This window comes from Hyperoodon ampullatus, assembly GCF_949752795.1.
Source record: "Hyperoodon ampullatus genome assembly, chromosome: 14".
NCBI classification, from domain to species: Eukaryota; Metazoa; Chordata; class Mammalia; order Artiodactyla; family Ziphiidae; genus Hyperoodon; species Hyperoodon ampullatus.
Window position 1 is genome coordinate 6379499 of NC_136927.1, and position 13800 is coordinate 6393298.

The 13800-nt window shown below is 46.9% G+C and overlaps 1 protein-coding gene and 1 pseudogene across 4 annotated transcripts in view; both read left to right on the forward strand.

Annotated features, from left to right (window-relative positions):
- Positions 1–13800, forward strand: part of KIF16B (kinesin family member 16B) — a gene marked incomplete at both ends in the record, with an annotated part of 294678 nt that overhangs the window by 186449 nt on the left and 94429 nt on the right. For 2 of the 3 annotated variants that reach the window (XM_079719488.1, XM_079719489.1), the window contains 3 exons: positions 3233–3385; positions 5235–5331; positions 6047–6097. In XM_079719488.1, the coding sequence (XP_079575614.1) occupies positions 3233–3385; positions 5235–5331; positions 6047–6097 (301 nt within the window). The remainder of the gene's footprint in view (positions 1–3232; positions 3386–5234; positions 5332–6046; positions 6098–13800) is intronic. The other variant, XM_079719490.1, reaches the window with a different exon arrangement.
- Positions 7047–9466, forward strand: LOC307062547 (annotated as a pseudogene). The gene is made up of 3 exons: positions 7047–7055; positions 7442–8018; positions 8087–9466. The product of its transcript is annotated as an uncharacterized misc_RNA (transcript).

The following is a 13800-nucleotide window of genomic DNA, read 5'->3' on the forward strand; positions in this document are numbered from 1 at the left end:
CCGGCAAATGCTTAGCCTTCTTTTCTTTTTCCTTAGGATCCTTGGTTTAGAGTCACTGGCCTAAAGTTGGAAAAAACACACAGACAAAGCCCTCGTCTGTTACCTCACTGACCTCTGAGTGTGTGTTTAATATTTGATAAACAGGAAAGACTGAGAAAGCTTCCAGCCGGATTCCCCCTCCCTCCCTCGGTGCTTTCCCCAAACCCCATTCCCTTTCGTTGACTCCTTTTCCCTCTGCCGCCCTTTCCCTCCCCTTCCTCCCTCCCCCCACCCCCATGTCTTCTCTGGGACCTTGACCAGCACTTGTTCACAGGTTCCATAGACACTGATTTCCACACCTGGCAGCGAACTGAAAAACAGCCCTCCCCCCACCCCTGCTGACTCTCAGTGTTTGAGAATCCAGAGGGACACCTCAGGATTCTGTATTAAAAAATAAACAAGCAAAGCTCTCTAGCTGTTCCAGACATGGTGGTCTATCCAGGCATGTTAGGTCATGATTCACTGATACTATTTTCGACGTTGTGAACTAGGGAGGCCTCCTTTGCGTGGCTCCTGGAGAAAAGCTGACATCGGGAAATCATTACAGTGTATCCACTATTATCGAGTACTAATACTAAATGGCCAGGGAGCGAAGCTGGTTGACAAAAGCCAGGACAGTGTCCCTCATGAGGAGGGCATGGGCCTGTGTATTTTCTTTAGTTCCGGACCCTTTGGTCTGTTGAGATCTTAACTGAAGCCCAGGTTACGGGGGACTGGAATGCTGCCTGCTCCCCAGGAGCCCTCCCCTCACAGCACCTCCCGAGGGGCTGCAGCAGAAGCCCGGAGTGCTGGCCTCTAGGAGCCCAGCTTGACATTGGCAGAGGCCTGGGATCCATGCTGATGACAAGGCAAGACCTACTGGGAGGTGTTGCCTGGGCCCCTGTCCACCATCTTGCCTGAAAAGGTCAGGACAGCCTCCTTTCAAACAATCTGCTTAAACTGGATTCTGTTCACCAAGCTCTCCAGTAATCCCCCAGGCAAAACAGTGACAGATGACAATCAAAAACCATAATGCTGTGACTTCAGAGAAATAGGTCTGTGGTTTAAGAAAATGATTGTAGGTACCTTATGTAAATGAAATTGCTGGACAAAGCTCCAGCCCCAGGAAATTTACAGCAGTGGAGGGCACGGCTCTCTATTTGTATCCTGCGCTGTGCACTGAGAATGCAGCAGGGGCTTGGAGCCTGATGTCCTGGCTTTTGTCAAACGGCTTTGCTCCCTGGCCATTTAGTATTAATACTCGATTATAGTGGATACACTGTAATGATTTCCTGATGTCAGCTTTTCTCCAGAAGCCACGCAAAGGAGGCTTTTAGCTTCCTGTGTTTTGATGGAGTAGACTTTGCAAAGCCCTGATTCAGGCCAGCAAATTTTGAGCGCTTTGCTCTGGCTTTGATGGTCCTGCAGCTTTCTGGGGGTATTGGTGTTGTGTCTTATTATCTCTCTGGGTTTTCATGGCTGAGCCAGGGCCCGCCGTGCACCCTGAGCTGACCTCTTGTGAATTTCCAAAGTGCCGGATACCAAATTCACGTGGAGCCAGATTGGACCAACAGTGCACTGCACTTGGCTTTCCCTGTCAGCTTGCTTTATGAGCAAGATTTCATCATTTTCTTTCTTCTTTCTCCTTGATGGTCGATGGGACAAGTGTCAGGCAGTTAGAAAGTGGTAGAGCTGCCTCTCGAATCCAGCTTGTGCCCACTTTGTCCTCCTGTCTGCTGACGACAGAGCCACTGCTGGGCAGACCAGTTCTTCTCGTGTGCTGCGACCCTTTCCACGCAAGGCCCTGCTGTCCCTCGCCATGTATAGAAATCCTGCTCAGCCTTCAGGGCCCCACTGACGCCTCTTTGCTGTGTGGAGTCCTTCCCATTGCCCAGCCCTGAAGGATGTCTTTGAACAACTCCGTAGGCGTCATCTTAATTACAAACATTGGCCACCACCTACTTGCATTGGCTCAATTTCCTTACCATCTCTGAGATTCTGTGTTAACCTTGTTCCCTGGTTCTTTGCCCACCACCTGGCCCCTGACATCACTTCTCTGTGCTCAGTCCTTCCTCCTTCAAGAATACTGCGTGCTCTGCAGGCTGGTGCTCAGTAATCGGTAGACAGATGAAAGGCTGAGTTCAGCTGGGCATTGTCTCCCGCGGACCCAGGAGCGCCTACCCTGGTGATCCCATAATCACATTTCCGAGAGCCGAGACCTTGGCTTTCACGTTCAGGATAGAGCAGTCAAATCACTTCTGGCGACACCAGAGAGCTGGCAGTGTTGTGGCGTGTCAGCATCTGAAACCAGACTCTCTGAATTTTGGACCCGAAGGAATTTGGAGAGACTAGTTGACTCTCTCATTGGATACATGAAGAAATTGAGACCCAGGTGTCATTAACAGTGAGTGGGCTGCAGCCCCTAGATGGTGTTCTGTGGGCCAAATTTACTGGCAAGTTTGGCCCTCTGGCCTGATGGCCCTGGATTCAGTTGTGCCTGGGCCAGTGGGAGACCAGCCATACACACACTCGACCTTATATTAGATGTATCGTCTGTCATTGGAAAAAAATGTTTGGTTCCACAGCTCATGGTTTATATTAATTTCTCTAGATACTCAGCCTGCTTTCCTAGGTCTCTCTCGCCTGTTTCTGTTTTCCACACCCGCTGCCTTAGCCAAAGCGGATTCCTGGTTTTTGTGGCTTAGTCCCTTTGTTTCTGCACCTGGAAAACCACCCACTGTCATTTCCAAATGCCAAATTCCCACTGGCCCGTGAAGACTCAACTTAGAACTGCCTTGACCATGAAGGTTCTCCTAGATTGGCAGTTTTAAAGAATTCTTTAAAGCAGAGATCTCTTGTCAAATAGAAATACTTATTGGGATCTGACATGTAGGCTACAACCAACTGTTTTCTTGAAGCTGGGTTTGGGACTCAGAATCCTGCACATCTAGCTCTGAGGATTTGCTGAGCACAGTGGGAATATCTTTGCCCTTGATGGTAGAACTCTCTCCAACTTTTGGGTGCCTGTAGCACTTGTCCTGCACCGCTCTTGTGGCCTGTTGTCACCTTATACCTTGTCTTATAGGTATGTGGTACCTTTTCTACTGGAAGGTAAAGCTCTTTGCAGTTTTGGTCTGGATCTCCCATGGTTTCTAGGGAAGATTCTCAGGAGATACTGTTAATGAGTGAATTCACATAACTTCCATCTCTGTAGGTTAGAACATGAAATCCAGCAGTTGAAGCAGAAGATCTGTGAGGTCGATGGTGTTCAAAAAGGGCATCGTGGGACCTTGGAGGGAAAACCTGCTTCTTCCAGCTTGCCATCCAGTGCTGAAAAGTCTTACCTGGTCCCCCTGATGGACGCCAGGTACTGGACATTAAACTGATGCTGCCTATTTCTGATGTGATTTAATGACTCACAGTACCTTATATTGGCCAGTTTGCATACAGAGGGCTCTATCAAAGGTGATACGCACTACTTATCCCCACGACATGCTTTGTCCTGATCAGCTGCTGCCTGGCCCGTGGTGGGGTGAGATGTCATTTAAAGGGCCCAAGACCTGAGACCTGACCAGCCAAATCTAAGGAACACTGGTGCAAGTAGTTTGTGTGAGAAGGTAGAATTAAAAGGTTCAGAGAAACCAGTTCATCCAGAAAGAAGCGATACAAGGCTAGGTTGAGAGGAACAAAGTAGAGTTAATTGAATTGTACCAAGAAGGACCTTGTGCTGACAAATAATTTATAGAAGCCATTGATTACAAATAGATGAAGTCTGTCACAAAGACTGTACCAGTATATTCAGAATGATCACAAATAGCATAAATACAAATCTGCCGTTACTATAGGAAATGATTTTCAACTTGGGTGGCATCATGAATTGCCCTGTGGCTTAGAGCCCTCAGATAAATCAACCTAATCATTCTTTGCCTATAAGAAAATTGACTATTTTTCTCAACCCCATCTACATCATGGGGACATTTCAAATTGGGCAGTCCTGAGCCCTGGCTAGTAGGAGTTAGGTATTCAGATATCAAAATGTACTCAGAATGGCATGAGCCTCTATGGTCCTTTAAATGTAGGTCTGCATCTTCTGTGGTGCTCAGATTCAGTTGCATATGATTTTCTTTACTGAAATACTGAAAGGTAAATACTGTATTTTATTACCCTAGCTCCATTCTTTGGGGCTGTTTTACCTGTAATATTAATCTCTTTACCCAGCATATCAGAAAGTCATTTAGCCATGGTCAGTAGTACAGAAATGTGTGTAGGATTTTGCATGGGCTTAGAAAGATGCAACCAGATTTTTTATTTTTTAGTGTGCTAAGATGTAAACATGCAAAACACTTCATTTAAAATTATCCGTCTAATTCATTGTCTGTAGAACTGGGGTAGGGAGCCTAGAACTGAGAAAGCCTCACCTTTGGGTGGCCTGAGCCACTAGAAAGATTTTGATGGAACCCAAATTCTCTCTTTCCCTGGTTCCTCTGGGTGGATGGTTGTACTTCATACAGTTTCCCCTGTATCGCATTGGGTACCAGCTGTTTCCCCTGTATCGTACCGGGTACCAGATGTTCGGTTGACAGCTGTTTCTGGCTTCAGCCATCTTGACCCTTCACCAGGCATTTTGGAAGGTCTAGACACCTTTAAAATATGGTGTCTCATGGCCGGGTGCAGTGACAAGACAGAGCAGGAATGCTGTGAGACATTGTTCCATCCAATAGTGAAGGTCTGTGGAGAGTGCATCTACTTTTTGTTTTTCCGTTTAATCCTCTGAAATGACTTTGTGTTTTGTGAGAAATAAGAATCATCGTTTTCTGTGGGAGGCAACGGAGGCTCGGTGAATGAAGCGTTGGGTAGTGATGCCTTCTGAGACCGCAGAGTCATCTGGAACCCGAGTCTGCGACTCTCCCCTGTCCTGCAGCAGGGGTTCTGCTCAGGACGTAGGGAGGGGTTTGGATGGGATCCCTGAGTCTCCCTTCTGTTCCCAAGATTCGGTTATTCATCCAGGCCTCTCTTGTTTGGGGAAAACCCAGATCGTAAACACATGGCATTAGATTTCTTAGAAAGTTGACAAATGTTCCAGATCCTGAGTTGTGATTACATTTGGCATTTAGAACAAGAAGGTTCCCAGTCACAAAGGGCGTGGTAACGAAAAGATCTGAGAATGCCCTGTGTGGTTAGAAGCAGTCACGGACCCCCATCTCTTCTGCTTCCAGGATCAGTGCTTACATTGAAGAAGAAGTCCAGAGGCGCCTTCAGGATCTGCACCGTGTGGCTGGCGATGGCAGCGGTGCACCTGCCGAGACCGTGAAGGTCAGTGAGGGAGCAGGTGATCTGGTATTCGTTTTCACGATGACCTTTCAGTAAGGAGCTGGCGGGGGGGGGGGTCTTTTATGTACTGTTTCTCAGAAAATTGAGATGCAAAATGTTGCAGAAATATTAAATATTGCTCGGGTGGAGCTTAACAGTTTATAAATAGTATTAATTCAAGAGTAACTTTATTTTAAAATTTTGAACTTCTGGGGGAAATTCTTAAGTGAATATGAAGTTTCCTAAAGTGCTTTATTTACTTTCTTTGATTTATAAAAATTCTACACGTAACACCTTTCTGTTTCCTCCAAAAATATAATCAATTTCCATAAGTATTTAAATTCACTCGATAAATTATCCCAAGTAGAAATACAATTTTGCCTTTGAGAAGATACATACTTGTGACAAGTTGATTTTTATCAAAATAAAGTCATTTCATTTCTACCCTGCAAATTAAGAAGTGTCCTAAGGAAATGTGCCTTTAATGTTCTTCGAATTTTAAGATTAGGAATAAATGGTTCAGTTCGCTTACAGGCAGATGTATCGATAGAGTCCCGTTTACCTTGGGAATATAAATTCTCAAGAAGGGTTGTCATTGTGGAATGACAAGTATGTTTCCTTAGAATTTTGTTCTCATAAATATTTTAATCAAATCGTTTTTTTCCCTCTTTATGAACATGCTATAATTTAATATAGAGGGCTTTTCTTTTCTTTTCAGGATAATGAGAAACTTCACAATGGCACCATTCAACGTAAGCTAAAATATGAGGTAGGTAATGACTTTTCAGGTTGATAGGGTTGCCTTAAATTACAGCATGCTTGTGTGATTAAATGTTCTTAATGTTTAGTTGCATAATTAGAATTTCAAGGTCCCAGTGAGATTAATGGCTAATAAGCAAGGCAAGCTATTATATGACTTAAAATTAAATGGAATCCTGCTGGTTGCAAACTGCTTTCTTTCTTTCTTTCTTTATTAATTATTTATTTATTGTTTTTTTGTATGTGTGTTTTTTTTTTTTTTTTTTTGCAAACTGCTTTGACTTTGTTTGAATGGCGTGTAGCTGTGGTGGAGGCCCTTTGTCCAGTTTTTCATTCATAGCAATATCCTTTCCCTTGGTCTGCATTTAAAAGGCTGAATTATATAATCAGAATCAGATAGGGGGGTTGGAAATGAAACTGGGTACTTCTCGATGTTTTAGAAACCCTGTGTGTTTTATCGACCGCATTGGCAACGGTGCAGAGGAAATACTCTTGGTTGGGTAGCTTATTTCTCCGGTGGGTTGTCAAAGCAAGGTTTGTTTGGGCATACGATTTGTAAGGCTTTACCTGTATTTTCCTCCGCGGAGGAACTTGTCCTTCCCATACACTCCTAAATTAAAAAGCAAAGAAGCAAAACTACGAGGTGGTAGAAATCTTACATCACTGAACAGAGCGAGCGGCGGAGGGGTGGGTGTCCCATGGGAGACTGGCCACCACCTTGCCCTCCATCCCAACCATCCAGGAATGACACTGTCTTCCTGTGGACGTCCATTTCCTCAGCAGGTAACCTTGTGAAGAGCAGGACGTTGCCTTTCATTTCTTTGTGTCCCCGTGCCTGGTCTGTAGCAGGCTGGCAGTGAACCTTTCATGGTGCTGGTTTGTAGATATCATTATGAGGATCTAAGTGGGGCAGTTGTAATGAAGGATTCCAGTGAAACAAACCAAGAGGCCAGAGAAACATGCATGAGGTTGGAATACTTGTCCGTTTCTGATTTGCATTCAGTCTGCCCTGATTACTCTTACTTGCCCATTGGAAAATTGCATCAAAGGTCTTAGGGTTTATTTTAGAGTAAATAAAACACTAGACCAAGAAGTGGATACTGTGGATCAATCCCATACAACGTATTTCGATCAAAATAGCTGGCGATTTATAAGATATGAAATATGGAAATTGATGCTTTGTGTGTGAATCAGGTCCTCTATTCTGAAATCATGAATCAGTCAACATGAATGGCTTAGGCTTTCGATTGAGCCTCTCCATTAATCCACACCATGAAACCAATGCCCGCAAGAATCTTCATGTGGAAAAGAATCGCAAAAGGTGCCACAGCCCCATTTCACCTGTTTTTGACAGAAGAGCTCTCTTGCCCCGTTGCTGTCCAAAGAAGTCACTGACGCCCGCGGCCGAGAGGAGAGGAGGAAGGTGGACCAGAACCACCACTGGATCCGGCCCGCAGCCCGGAGCATCTCAGGTCCCTCTGCTGCCTCCTCAGCACCAGGCCGAGGGGCCCACCAGCGGGGGTCTCAGCCCTCGGAGCCCGAGCCGTCGCACAGCAGCAATTGTAACAGGGGCGGCTCTCAACCAGAACACGTCGATCTAACTAAAATCTCTTTTCTTAGCGAAAGCAGCACCAGCGGTGAGGGACATTTTCAGGGTGAGTCAGAAAATTTCAGTGAACCGACAACCCCTGAAGGTGAACACAGCCTGGGGGTCACGTCCAGCTGGACTTGGCTGCAATGCGTGTCCCAGGAAGTGTCCGTGCACAGCGGGAGCGAGCAGACCAGGCAGAGCCAGCTCCTCTGCCTCGTGCTCTCTGAAAGTGTCTCAAGCCACAGCGTCCCCCCTGAGGGCTCCGGCCTCCGAGCTCTGCCGGGAGCAGGAAGCCGGGGAGGAGGTGGCGGCCAAGGCAGTGAGCTCTCTGGGGTCACCCGTGAGTGTCAGGCCAGAGGGAAGCAGCAGGTTGGGATCTTTTTACCAGCGGGTCTCAGACCTTTACAGAGACACCAGTAGCCACCTGCTGCGGGCGGGCACGTGGGGAGCCTGTGGGACCCTGGGGGCTCGCCTCCCATGCGGCAGCATTCATCGCGAGGCCGCCGTTTCTGAAACTCTTACCCCTGGACACGCTCTTGGAGGCACCCGGGGTGTCACCAGAAGCTCATCCTTTTCCCGAAGAAGCTCAGGTTGGCAGTAGCAGGGAAGGGTCAGGGGCCATCGGGTGGGCGGGGAGCCTGGTGCCCTACAGAGCCCCGGGCCTGCCTGCTGGCCCTGCAACTGCTGACTTTCCAGGCTCCTCCCCGGGCTCCGTCTTCTGCCTAGAGGTGGAAGGTGCCAGAACGGGCTCTGTGTTTAAGCAGACGCTCGTCCCGATTCCCAGACCAAATGCTGAAGCTTCCAGAGTGCCCTTTGAAAGGCTTCCTTGAGCTGGTGGCCAGTTCCCTACCAGGACTTAGGGCGACACGAGTGAGGCCCAGCGTGTGCACTGGCTCGCTGTCGCCAGCTGCGCAGAGCCCGCCCCCTGGCCCGCGTGTGAGCTGCTGCTCCGCTCAGCCCTGTGCGCGCTGGTTCTGAGTCCCCCAGCCTCCGTGGGCCTGCTCCGCGCTCTGCCCCGCTCTGGGCTACAGGAGGTTCAGATCGGCTTCAGTGAGCAGAGCGTTTCACTCCTGGGCTCTGCAGAGAGTCTCCTGCTCACCGCGCTTACCTACAGCAGACACCTCTGTCAGTAGATATGCCGGGACCTCCTGTGTGTCCTGACGTCCGAGGCCGGTGCCGCCACCTGCACCAGCCATCCTCTGTTCCAGCAAGGTCTGGTCCAGCTTTCCCTTGATTGGAAGGCAGAAATCCCTGATTTAGTCTTGGCGAACGGAGTTCAGTTGTCATCCAGGTTCCAGAATACCCTGGTCGACCTGATTTATTTCCTTCACGGAAACCTGGACATGGACGCCCCGTCTCTGGTGGAGGTTCAGCTCTTGCTGTGCCGGCCCAGGCCACTGCCAGCCGCTGGTCCTTCTCAACACCCACGTCGCCCTGGCGAGGGAAGACCGCGTGTTCTACCCTGAGAGCGGCTCTCCAAGCTCGCCGCCTCCAGGGACATGGTTTGATGTGGTCAGGTGCCGAGCTTTAAGTGAATTCAGGTGTCTTGTTGTCCCAGAGATGAAAACAGCATCCACCATCGAACTCGTCTTCTTCCCGAAACTCAGACACCCATCAGATTCAGGAAGCAGTGCCGCCCAGCACCCTCAGGAAGCCCAGAATGTTCAGCTGTGCACCAGCACCTTGTGTCCGGAGGGCGGCCGCAATGTGGCCCCTGAGGTCTGGAAACTGACCCTCACCTCTCAGGACGAGGCTCTGTGGCTAATCGCACACTTGACAAGGCTCTAGGGAGGAGACCTGTGAAAATACTCCGCATATTTTTTGAGATCTTTCATACAGTAAACGTGATGAAAGTCATCCAGGGCTATGACTATCTCAGTGTAGCTAAGTGACTTGAAACTGGAAAAATGCAGAGGCCTCTATAAACTGAAAATGTAAATATTTTAAATATCGCCACTGGACTAAAACTAGGTGATCACAGAGCACTGATGAAATATCTTTTTTTTTTTTTTTTTTTTGCGGTACGCGGGCCTCTCACTGCTGTGGCCTCTCCCGTTGCGGAGCACAGGCTCCGGACGCGCAGGCTCAGCGGTCATGGCTCACGGGCCCAGCTGCTCCGCGGCACGTGGGATCTTCCCAGACCGGGGCACGAACCCGTGTCCCCTGCATCGGCAGGCGGACTCTCAACCACTGCGCCACCAGGGAAGCCCAGAATTCAAATGTTTTTACCTTTTCATGTGGAGCCTGTTTTTACCTCTTCAGCAACACCCTCCACCCCCAATACACACAGACACACACACACACGCACCCTATTGCCTTACACATGGAGGCTTTTGAGTCTGTGGTAAGGACATTATTACAGTTAGTTAGCTTGTCACATGCTTGGCTGTTGGATCTTCTACCACAGAAAAAATTTCCACAATGAACCACAAGAGTCTTCTAATACTTTATCAATAATATTTCCACTCATTTAAATTGAGTATTTTCTCGTATGTTCTTGATAAGAAGAACAGAATGAATGATCATGAAGAGTGGAGAGAGTGGAGTTTAAGATGCCAGCAGAGGGATACCTTGGCTGGAAAGGAAACAGTACATAAGCAGTCCAAAATTTTAACAGAGTGATACATATTAAACAGACAGACCTGCTCGTCCTCATAGGTTAAGAGGCAGAATCCTACTGTGTTATAAATGATGTTCTTTAATATTGTCCGTAGATGGAGCAGGCAGCGAAAGTGGGCATTGCATACAGATCATGTTATCGGTTCTGACTTGTTCAGTCTGGTTTATGGTCCAAGTAGCCCGAGATGAGGGCTGCATTCTCCTGTCACTACAAAGCAGAAGTGGCCGCCTCTGGGCAATTCACATGTCACTTCTTTTCACCTAAGCATACTTTTTACCTTGAGATCAAATACGGTCCTGATATGAGAATTTGATTTGCCATCATGAAGTGAGTATTAAGGTGGTCATGATGCCTGGAGAAGCCAGTGGAGTGGCGTGCATGCCCTTGTCCTCCGTGGCTTCAGTCCTAGGGCCTCTCAGGCTCACGGGCTCGTTCTCTGGGGTTCTGAGCCGGGACAGTGCTGCGGCGGAGCAGGCGTGGCAGCCTCAGCGTCCAGCCTGAAGTACCGTCTTCTCAGTTGTAACGAGTTCCTGTATCAGAAAGAAATAGGTTCATACATACTTTATTATGTGGCATCTTGCACTGTCGTAATATAGGCGTAAGCGTTCACATGGCGGAGCTTGTTAATGCATTCTAGATGATACCTCTTTGAGGCCTTTTGAAACAGTGATTTCATCTGAATTTGATTAAAATCCATTTTGCTCACAGCTGCCTGTTGTGCAGACTTGTGGTTGGCAGGGTGAATTTATTTCGTCTTTGTTGAAAAACATTTCAAAACAGTTTGTCTCCCTGTTCTCGTTACTGAAAAAAATGTGTGTGCATCCTTTGGAGAGAATGCTTATGCCTTCCAGTGGTAGTAGTTACAGTGATTTTTATTTACATTCTTTAGATGAATGATGAATTACAGTTTTGAATGATAAATAGATTAGAGCACTTTTATTAATGCTTCTCAGATGGTCTTGTCGGACAGACCAGTTTCTAATGAGGTCGTTGTGTTAATTTAGTTACACAGCTTTCACTATTCACTTTAGTTGATACTGCTTCCTTCCTTAATGTATCTTTTGTGATAGATGTTATATCAGTCAGCTATTGCCAAATAGCAAGCAACCCTCAAAATTTTAGTGACATACCTAAAAAAAGCTTTTACTTCTCACTAATGGTTTGCAAGTAAATCGAGGCAGCTCTGCTTTAGGCTAAGGTCATCTGCAGGTCAGCTAGTTTGGTCTGCACCACCTGCCTCATTTTGGATCTGTGTGGAAGGGGCAGTGGCTGTATCATGTCGACGACAGAAGCACGGAAAGGCAACCATGCGTCATGTCTGCTCACATCCCCTTGGCCAACGCAAGTGACACATGCAAGTCCAAAGTCAAGGGGCAAAAGGCAGTGCACACTCCATTCACCACGAAGCCATGGCAAGAATATCTGCTCCTCCTCCTCCTATGGCTACAAGGGAGAGAGAATTGGGACCACACCCAGATGCATTGGATCAGGGTTCCCAAGGTTCTACTGAAGATAAATTCAGATAAAACCTGTAGGACCTCTCCCTTATGGAAGTATTGAGTCCTAGTTACTAGTTGAACTTATTTTCCAGTTCAGTCTTTGCTTGACATCTCCACAGGCTGATCATCACCTGCCTCTGAAGCAGTTTATCCACTGGGATCTGCTCTCGTTGTTAGACCGTTGTTTCCATAATCTTCCTTAACGTGACCTCCATCTGCAGTCCGTCTGTCTGTGGCACCCTCAGTCACAGAGTAGAACAAGTCTGTTTCACAACGGTGTTATATCACAGCCCTTCCAAGAACACAGTGCGCTCTCTCTCACCTCCTCGGGGTTTTCTTCTTTTTTTATTTTTATTTTTATTTATTTTTATTTTTTTGCGGTACGCGGGCCTCTCACTGTTGTGGCCTCTCCCGTTGCGGAGCACAGGCTCCGGACGCGCAGGCTCAGCGGCCATGGCTCACGGGCCCAGCCGCTCCACGGCATGTGGGATCTTCCCGGACCGGGGCACGAACCCGTGTCCCCTGCATCGGCAGGCGGACTCTCAACCACTGCACCACCAGGGAAGCCCCAACGGGGTTTTCTTCTTTACCTCCAACACTCTTCGGTCCCCCTGCTGGTTCTTACACAACACAGATTCCAAACCACCACCGTCCAATCTCTTTTTAAGGATGCACCCTTCTAATTTTTAAAAATCCTCCTTTATAAGGAACGGAACGGAATACAGTTGGTGAGAAGGAAAGAGATTCTATTATCAATCACTACTCACGTTTTCTTCTTCTGCCATCTTGTTAAAACCTTCTGTTGCTGAAGATGCAGTAGACTACAGCGGTAACAGCCCTGACCCTTTATATTGTGGTTTACAGTGTGCAGAGTTCTTTCCTATGTATTGTTTCTTTGGAGCCCCACAGTGATCCTCCCAGGATGGGCGAATTGTTACCGATTTCCATTTTGTATCTGAAAGGATCACTGATTGGGAATTGGAACTCAAACCCAGACCTCACTCCAGCATGTATGTTCTTTCCACAAGGCCCGAGTCACCTTCTGGTCATGGTTATTCTTGACATTGCCTGAATACATTTTTTGTTGTTGATTTGTTTTTTTCGTAGGAATGAATAACTGATTGGAAGAACTGTTGATTTTTTTCTGACTTGTAACTCTTTTCTTGGAATTTCTAGACATTAAATATTATTTCTCTTTTTATGAGTTTTGTTTTTCAAGAATTACCTTACAGGTTTCTTTGCAATTCCATCGTTTCTTTGTACACCTTATGTCTCCTTTTTGCTCTCTATATTTTAGCTCTTACAGAAGAAAAGCCTGGGTATAATCATTGTGGCAGTACAGTACAGATAACCTTGTGTGCTCGAAGTTGCTTCTTTAGTTGGAAGATTAAACGATATGCTCTACAGAAACCTGATAAAGAGAATCCCCACCAATCCCCTACCCCCACTTCAGTTTTGCCTGGACCTGAGCATTCAGTACAGTTTGAACCAAAACTAGGGCTCAGCAGAAATCAGTGAGTGACAATGAGTGGTATTTTTCTTGGGTCATTAAAGACATCGTAGAACCAGGAGGGAGATCAGCTGGTTTTCCCTCCTCAGGTCCTCAACTGCCTAGACTCATGTTTGGTAACGAGGGCCACATGACAGCTCCTGCCACGTTCGTACTAGACCTGTGATTTAGTCTTTTTAAAAATCATCCATCTAACGATGGGTTATCCAGAGACAATGACCATTAAAGTTCTTTTTGGTCTAGAGAAAGATGGGGACATTTTTAATAGCTTCAAGCTGACACATTCATCAGATCATTCAGTATTTCCAAACCTTGAAACAATGTTGATCAATCACCTCATCTACATGGATGAAATAATCTACTTTTAGTGAGAATCACAGATTTGAATTTACTGGAAGGCCAGTAAACTCGGGATATTCCACAAGCATTTATATCCAGCACAGTTTGTCATTTTCTGGGTAATCTATCCTTGATAACATATAGATATAGATAC